Source organism: Leuresthes tenuis, unplaced genomic scaffold (assembly GCF_036924035.1).
Source record: "Leuresthes tenuis unplaced genomic scaffold, fLeuTen1.0.hap1 SCAF_22, whole genome shotgun sequence".
NCBI classification, from domain to species: domain Eukaryota; kingdom Metazoa; phylum Chordata; class Actinopteri; order Atheriniformes; family Atherinopsidae; genus Leuresthes; species Leuresthes tenuis.
In genome coordinates, this window is record NW_027325376.1 from 14888997 (window position 1) to 14898405 (window position 9409).

General features: G+C 41.5%; 1 protein-coding gene across 1 annotated transcript; it reads left to right on the forward strand.

Moving 5' to 3' along the window:
* Positions 1–702: 702 nt before the first annotated feature.
* LOC140282192 (uncharacterized) lies at positions 703–9409 on the forward strand. The gene is made up of 11 exons (XM_072376767.1): positions 703–875; positions 1160–1382; positions 1903–2097; positions 3661–3845; positions 3929–4041; positions 4119–4258; positions 5163–5251; positions 5348–7105; positions 8137–8230; positions 8325–8472; positions 9230–9409. Exons 2-11 carry the CDS (start codon positions 1215–1217, stop codon positions 9349–9351), a joined length of 3012 nt encoding a protein of 1003 aa, XP_072232868.1. The 5' UTR covers positions 703–875; positions 1160–1214; the 3' UTR covers positions 9352–9409.

Below are 9409 nucleotides of genomic sequence, written 5' to 3' on the forward strand. Positions count from 1 at the left end.
CCAAAAACATGCATGTTAGGTTAACTGGTGACTTTAAATTGCCCCTAGGTCACACTTTGGCCCTGTGATGAACTGGAAACCTGTCCAGGGTGTACCTCTCGCCCAACAGCTGGGAGTTGGATTGAACAGGCATAGAAAGTGGATGAATGGACAACTCTGAACTGGCAAAAGGCAAAGCTTCTTGAGAAAATGAATTAAGGGTAAAATATATATCTAAAGTTCAGACATCAGGACACTTTCAAAGACAAAACAAAAAAGATTCCACTGCTTGCATCATATAAAGCAAAGTAGTCAATAGCAAATGTAGATTTGCATATAAGACACTAGCAAATAGACATGTTTATCATGAATCTTTTTTTTTTTTTTGCAGAGCTTTAGAACTTGAAATGATGACCGACCACAACGTTTGTTTTAGGGAACTTTTAAGAAATTACAAACCTTTGAATACGAGCTTTTACAAAAACGTTTGAATTCATTAAAACCTTCAAAAGATGCGTAAAAAGTCCAGCAGGAGGTCTGCCGAGATAAGACAGAGGCGATCGAGCCCACTTCTACTCGCTCCGCTAAATCCACACAAACAGGCACGCTGAACACATTTTCAGAAGAAGCGGAAGAAGAAAAAACTTCCGATAACAGGCGACAGGAGGGCGTTACTATGGCAACGCGTTGGGTGACAGACCCACACACACGAGTCGGGTAGTCTCCGGTGACTTAGACACGTTCACACAAGGAGGCACTCACGGACGCAGACGGCGTTGCTCCAGTGTTTACGTTGATGGATGTCAGCACGCAGATTAAAGCGATAAAAGCAGATCACTTGCCAGGTCGGTGTGTCGGTGCGTGCGAGAGTGCGCGCGAGCGCAACTCATCCATAGGTGCGTGTCCTACATCTGTAAGTTTACCGATACCTCACTAAGCTGTTCACCAAGTTTTTATTTAATTTAAAAATAAACATCAAGGTGGACATTTATGCTGCCTTGTATTTCATCTTATTTCACAGCTGGATTGGCTGCATTCATTTTAGAATATTTGCATACAAAAGTTATTAAATGTTTAAAAAAAAATATCAGGCTATATGTGAAACTACTATAGGGAATCAGTTGGTTGCTTCACTCTCCTGAGAATGATCAATCTCTGTCATAACCTTTACATTTGTCAGTTTATTTACAGGTTACATTGAAGGGGTTTTCCTGTCCCACCAGAGTAAGAGTGTGATGGAGCGTTATGAGTCTCTGGGTCCAGTTGGAGAGGGCAGTTATGGTACCGTGCTGAAGTGCCGCCACCGAGACTCTGGCCGCCTTGTCGCGATCAAGAAATTCATGGACTCCGATGAGGACAAGACGGTGAAAAAGATTGCCCTCAGGGAGATCAAGCTGCTCAGGGTACCTGTTAATCAATCCATTACACAGTCAGTCAATCAGTTAGCCAAGGAGTAACTTAAGCATGGGAAGTCTGTATGAGACTGAAACCTGAGTGAAGCATAACACAGACACAACCTGGCAATAACAAGACACACAAACCCATCACAACTTGAGGATTTAGCTGTTTTCTAGTGCTGGTTTTGCTATTGTTGTAGTATGACTCTTTATTTAAAGATGAAAAAAAAAATGATCAAAATATTTTTTACCAAGGTAAAGGATAGATGTGAGAGAATGATTAGTTCTCTTGTGCTACTTGTTGAATGTTGGAGAAACGGATGGGTGTTAAGACCTGAGGTTCTTTGACAGAGTTCAAACTTCCCTGCCATAGAAAGTCCAGGTTTCAGTGGGTTGGATCTCTATTGGTGGATCAACACCACATCAAAAGGATGTGTTCTTGGTGTTCGTACTCATGACTTAACAAGACCACAGGGAAACCATGTTCTGCTTACATTCACAAACATTTGTCTCTCAAACCATAAAGCAACTGCGTCACGACAACCTGGTGAACCTCCTAGAGGTGTGGAAGCGCCGCCGCCGCTGGTATCTGGTGTTCGAGTTCGTGGACCGGACACTTCTGGACGATCTGGAGCAAAACCCAAGTGGGTTGGACCTGAACACCAGCCGGCAGTACTTGTACCAGATCCTCAGAGCTGCTGACTTCTGCCACCAGCAAAATGTGAGGATAAATGACAGAACATTCTCTCTAACTCTGTCTGAGAACGTTCTCGATGGTCTCGAACCGCGTTTTAGAGCTGGGCCGATGCTGAGGCAGTCTCAGAGTTGGCCTAAATTTACAAACTTTGAAAGATGCTGCTTTACTTCTCCACAAGAACCCCAGCATAGGCATGTCACTGCATCGGTGTGTCTGTTTTTGTTTTGTTTGAACATCCTAATCTTCGTTGCCATGGTTGGTCAACCTAGTCCTGCCAACTCCGCCAGGCAAGCAGCTCTTAATGGCTGACCAGCGAGATGTCGGTGCTGCTCTGTAAGAGATGTTGCTGGCCAAGAGTAAATTCTTTTTTCTCTTTTTACTTCTTCTTTCTCTAAAAACTCCTTTGAAACATGCAAAATCACTTCCTTCCATTGAACAGAAGCCAAAATGTTGTAGAAATAGATGTAGCTGCCCCCTGCTTGCGGCTGTACAGTAGAGAATATGAACTGAACACGCCTAACAAGAAATGCCAGTTCACATCCTTTGACTTTATACAGCCCAGTCTCTGGTCTATCTTGACTGCTTTAGACAGTTTTAATTTGTCCCGCTAATTACCTTTCTGTCTATCAGCTAGCTGTCAATCATATAAACATACACCACCTTTTTAATAATGAAATACCTGATCAAAAACAAAACTGATCAGATGCAATGATACTCAAGTCAAACGTTAGGGTGATTAAAGTAATTCAGTGACAGAAATTGTAAGAGGAGAAAAGGTGTTACTTTAGTGGCTTGCGATTAGTTCTGCCTCCTATCATGTGCTGTTCTGCTCTATTTCTGTCGGATAACCTAAGCAACACGGATTGTGTAACGTGATATTGCACAACTGTTAGATGTTTGTCAAAGACCAAAGACTTGGTCACACAACCAAGTGGGAGTAACGACCTTCCACTTTTTTGATGTTGTCCATTATGGTTGGCAGGGTTAGGCATTAAGAAATGCATGTTTACGTGTAGATATTAATCAAAATAGGGTTAGACTTCCTACCACCAGCCAAAAACGTGCATATTGGGTTAACTGGTTGTTCTAAGTTGTCCTTAGGAGTTACTGTGAGTGTGTGTGGTTGTTTGTCTCTGATTGGCCCTGTGATGGCAGCCCATTCAGGGTGTACCCTGCCTCTCACCCACTGGCATCTGGGATAGGTTCCAGCCCCCCCACAACCCTGAATTGGATGAAGCAGGTTTAGAAAATGGATGGATGGATAGATGGATGGATGGTTAGAGGTATGGATAAAAATCAAATCATTAGGCTTTAATGTGATTAAATAAATGGTTACAGGTTGCATCACGTCATCTTGATGTTTTCTTACATACAACAACAGGCTATGAAAAACGTTAGTATCTCAGTTTTCTTATTTCTGGACGCATGGACCCAAGTAGTTTTTACACACATTTGTGAAAGTGGGCTGGCTAGTTTTAGTTAAATCTATTCAAAACTGATGTTCCATATGTTAATAGGTTATGTAAATATATAAACACAATAGATTTCTGACTATGTTGCATCTGGATTCTCTCTCCCTCATTCCAGGTCATCCATCGTGACATCAAACCAGAGAACATCCTCATCTCTCAGGGGGGTGTGGTCAAACTTTGTGATTTCGGTTTTGCCCGCACCATGGCATTGCCCTTTGAAGGCAGCATATATACCGACTACGTAGCCACTCGTTGGTACAGAGCCCCTGAACTACTGGTGGGAGACATCAAGTACGGAAAGTAAGTATCTGTGTATTGACCTAAGGATGTTACCTGTAAACTGCTGTGACTAAAACTATTGATAGATTTGTTTTTCTGTGTAGACCAGTAGATGTGTGGGCTGTGGGCTGTCTGTTAATGGAGATGTTAACAGGCCAACCACTGTTTCCTGGAGACTCCGACCTTGACCAAATATACCACATCGTGAAGTGCTTTGGTAAGCACTTAAAGCAGCATCATTAGGTTGCCACTTCTTTTCCCCATGCTTACTCTGCTCTGACTTCCTTGCTTTAGGTAACCTGGTGACTCATCACCAGGAGCTGTTCTACAGAAATCCTGTCTTTTCTGGTGTCAAACTGCCTGAAGCTTCAGGCACGGTGCCACTGCAGCAGCGCTTCCCCACAGTCACACCCACTGCCATGGACTTGACTCAGGTACTGTTTAGCTTAGTAAGTTTATCAACTTAAATGCCAATATGCACATGTATAAACTGAAAGAATAGAAATCATATAATCAGATGATCATAGAACATCTAAATCCATGAATGTGATATTTGTGAGGTGATGTGAACTTATTTGCAAAAGGCATTTGCATGCCTATTATTATTATTATTATTATTATTATTATTGAGACGTGTGCAAACATTAATGGAAATACAGTATATAGGGAACAGAGTTTGTATAATTCTAATAAGCTTGAAAGTCAATATTTGGTATGACACCCAATTCCTCAACACAACCTACGCCCCCTTAGACAAGCTATCTTGTTATTTTATTAAGTAGTCTTCAGGAATAGTTCTCCAGGCTTCTTGAAGGACATTCCTAAGCTCTTCTTTGGATGTTGGCTGCCTTTTGTTCCATTCTCTGTCAAGATGATCCCACACTGCCTCAATAACGATGAGGTCCTCAGCCTTTTCTACCAGTTTCTCTTCTTGGCTCCTTGACAGCCACCCTTCCATTGAAACCAGTTCCGATGAGGCTTCAGTGAACAGTAGATTAGATTAACTGAGGCTCTAGACACATCTTTCCTGTCCTGTGTTAAATCTTTGCTGGATTTTTCCTTATTTCTTAAGGACATAATTTTTAGGTACTTTTAATCAGCAGTTGACAGTTTTGGTCCTGCCCCTTCTTTTTTCTCCACTCGTCGAAGTTCTTGAATTGATTTAAGAAACACACAGCACAACATGCTGCGATGTGCCAGGTTACTGTGCTATCGTAGACAGTCCTGAAGATGCGCTGTCTTGTTGCAACCATCAGTGTGTTGGATTAACATGGCTGCCAAAGCTTAGACTCTTTACTCTTTCCCACTTAACAACAATACCTTTGTGTTGTCTCTCAGAGGTGTCTAGAGATGGATCCAGAAAGACGAGCTCAGTGTTCAGAGCTGTTAGAGCATCCTCTCTTCACACAAGACTCTTTTAACATCAGGTACTTATTTACTTTAAATGTGTTGAAAAGTAAAATAGTTTGTTATCTGTCATGTGTCTGAAAAATAAGCATCTTTCTCTCTCTGTATCTGCACAGATTTTTGGATGAGCTAAATGCGAAGATACAAAAAGAGCACAGAGAAAACTCCACCCTTCCCAAAATAATCAAAACCCCGAAACAAGAAAAGGATGACGGGGAGGAAAAAATCTGCAGGAGCAAGGACAAGAAAATGCCCGAGGACATGGATGAGAAAGCACACAAGGAAAAGATAGAGAAAATAAAAGGAAAACAACCTTTAAAGATGTCTAAAACCATTCACAATATCTCAGAACCAGTTATGTCCAAGCAATCCAAAACTGTGGGTAACAAGTGTCTCCACAATGCAGGGCAGTCATCCATTGCTATGAAAAGTAAACCAGGAAAAGCCACTGGTGCAGAGCTGAGAAAGGAGGCAGAGACTTCGAAGTCAACTAAAGCCCTGCTATCTGAATCGGATCCAAGCGACAAGAAGAAAATCCCAGTGGCAGCAAAAAATGAACATAAAAGTGCTGCATCTCCGGAACCAAGGAAAGACCATCTGAAAAATATAAAGGACACGGACTATAGTGGCTTAGATGCTGAGAAAAACTCAAGGAAGCTAGGGACAATACCTAAATCTGAACCAAGCCACGAGTTTGGGAAGAGTTGCAGGGACACTCAAAAGTCAAGCTCAAAAGTGCCCAAATTGTCAAAAAATTCAACCACTCATGGTCAAAATTTGAATTTATCTTCCAAAGCTGCCTTTGAATCAACTGTTGATCGATCAGGCATCATATTGGCACCATCCAAATCTACCCCCAATAGCAGTCCAAAAACAAACATGAGCACTTCAACTTTGCCAACCACTCCTTTAAGGACTCTTACGTCAGATTTTTCAGAAGAGCCAGCCACAGTTTTTACAGACACAAGTCCTGCCCACAACACTGTTGCCCTACTTAAAGGAATAGCAAATTCGCTGGTGTCCAAAACAGGCTGTACTTCAAAGGCTCTTTCAAAAGACAAGGAACTTACTGAAGACGAGGACATGAAGAAGGGAACCGTATGCCTGATGATGGCCACCGGAAACCCTTCTCTGATGACACAAGCTTTAGGTGGAGGTCTTAAATCTTCAGAGTTCTCCTTGACCTGCACTGGTTTGCAGAGAACTAAGATCGCATCAGAAGACAGAATGACATCAACCTCCACACTGAATGAAAAGACATCTGTGGGAACCACTGTTCTGAAAGCGCCTAAAATATCAAAAAAGGAGGAAGATTTAGTTTTTCCTTTATCTATTATGCCATCAAGTAAGCCGTTAATAAACCAGACTGTGAAGGCTGCTGGACGCTCAGGTGGCGAAAAAGGGAACAGCAGCAGTGACTTTGAATCGGATGCAAAATCTTTGAAAGTTCCTAAACATAAACAGAAACTAACAAAGCCTGGATCTTTTAGAAACCACATGAGGACAGGAGGGACTCTCAAGACTCCAAAAACTATATTAGGTCCAGATACAAAGAGGAAAAGCGACAACCCAGAGAGCAATGACAAAACAAATAGATCCAACATGGCAGATATGACTTTAGCCACGTCTGCCGACCACAAAGCTTTGACAAGAAGCTTCGTCCTTCACAATATGGATGTTACAGACCTTAAAGAATTTGATTTCAATGTATCTGAGTCATCTACACTTCCTCCTCCACCGCCGCCATCTTCCACTCCTCTCCTCCTCCATCCGTCCTCCACGTCTCTCATCTCCTCCCTCTCTGTCGTCAACTCAGCTGCCAACGATCACCTTAGGTGGGGAGCAGGTTTCCATCCGGGGACCCACAATCTTAGGTAGGTCTCACAGCGCGAAACATTAGTGTGGGAAATTAGACCCATTCCAGCCCTAATGCTACCTTTTAGGAAGAAACACTGAATTTTATAATTTAATCTCTAAATCCAGTCTAGAATGTAAATCCCCTTATTATGTTTCTTATTGGGAAGAAGGAAGAATCATTTGACTCTAAAAAGTCTTCCAACTTCTATTAGCTTCAAATTCACCATGCTGTGTGATTTTTGCACAAAGTGATCAAAACTCTGTACACTCAGCGGCAGAAGCGTTTGAATTTCACTGTCAAGGAATTGCCATTCGGTATCATCATTGACGTATTATGTCTTAAAATCTGAAAAACAACCTACATACTTGGTAGGCTACCGTATACGAGTTGTGTTCTGACTACATAGAGCCTAAACTTGCTGTAATATTTCTGCATTTTACCTTCACTTGTAAAAAGAGACTCCAGGTAAATAGTTACTTCAGCATGTGGCACAGCTGTGCCATTTAGTGGGATTTAACCTTTAATTTAGCTTCAATTATGAAACACATCAGATCTTTTCACCACACTGAAATTAATTGTATTGTACATTAAAGTGTTAATCATTGAGATATTCTAGCCACATGCAGAAATGAGTTCAAACTTCTGCGTTGATAACCCCAACGTAAACCCGATTTCTTCCAAACAGAAGAATGCACTGACATGTAATGTCTTGTGAGTCAAGATACAATTAATCTTTCCATGAATTTTACAAATATCTTTGATTCAACTCAGTGTTTTTCTGTAAAAGCTGAGAATAAGACCTGCTAAAACATGATACTGGTGCAATGGGGGCTGGGATGCACTGAGCGAGTAATGTGTTTTCTCAGAAGTGTCAATTCTTGAAAATATGACTCATCACAGAATGTCACTGCACAGTCATCCAGTGTGAGAGATTATGACATGAAATACAAACTGTTTTTTTATGTGTGCTGTTTGGTTCTCATGCCTTCTGGCCTGGATTCAGCGGCTTCCTGTTGGTACAGTATGTTCTCTCCATGTGTGTTGCAGGTGTGTAGACAAACCAAAGCATCACAGTGGCATTTATGGTCGACAGACTCAGCAGTTTGGGTCGAGCCACATCACAGGGTCCTTCACCTTTCAGGTAATGAATGACTTAAGCTGGTGTCTCTAACTTATTAGAGTAGGAGTAGAGAAATGACTCCTCCAAAGTGACTGACATCCTGTCTTTCCTGAAGTCAGAAAACAGTCTCGTCTGTGAAAACTCCTTCCTGTCCGACCACTGTGACCTTGGTAATAACAGCAGTGCTGTGGCCAAAAACAAATCACACGTCCATTTCCCAGATTTAAGAAGCTCATTGCTGCCGGAGCTCAGAGGAAGAGAAGGTATTCACACAAACATAATGCGTTAACGCTTGAGGGTTGTGGGACAGACATTTGGGACACATCTGTGATTTGATTGGCTGATGCTGTTTGGAAAAGTTGAACCATCCTCAGTTTTCCACTGCAAGCTATGCTTACTAAGAAAAGCAATGGATCCAGAGTTGAATTAAGCAACGCAAGACATCACTCCAGTGAAAGAAAACCTTTCTGTTAAAGCCTGAAATGCGTAAATGTGAATCCGGCCTCAATTTAGAGTTGATACCTCAATGATAACGAATCAGTTTGGAGCAATTAGAAGCCATTCCTTTTGGGTAGCAGTGTTTCAAAACATTAAATCATATGATTTGAAAAAGAGGATCTCCATCGTGCAGGTTTTATGTTTTTGTGCATGAAAAAAATAACCAGGAATACATCATTTTAGATGTGGAAAGTTGTCTTCAAGAACAATTCAGTGAAACACTCGTGGCCCAAACAGCCACAGTGAGAAAAAACATGCCGAGTAGAAATAAACCAGAAGTTGGTCACGATTACAGTCAGACTGCATAACACTTAAATTTTCTGTTTTATGACGATTTTACATTTGGTACATCAAACATCACCAACTACAAAGATTTTTATACAAAGGCTCTTCTGCAATATGTGTACCAAACATTCTAATTGTCAGTCCAAAATAGAAGCTACCATATCTATTGTTACTTCAGCCGATATCTAATTGTGGGAAATAGTAGATGAAGTGATCATTCATGTGATATATCCTCAGGCAAACACAACAAAGGGACTTCCAAGGATCAAGGGAAAGACAAACATCCAGATCAGCCAAGTCCTCCATCAGAAGCACAGCAGCATGACTCTGACACATACACACAGAAACAAATGCAATAAATGCACTTCTGCTTTTGCCTCTGAAATGCTCTTGATTTACATTCTTTCCATTCACACT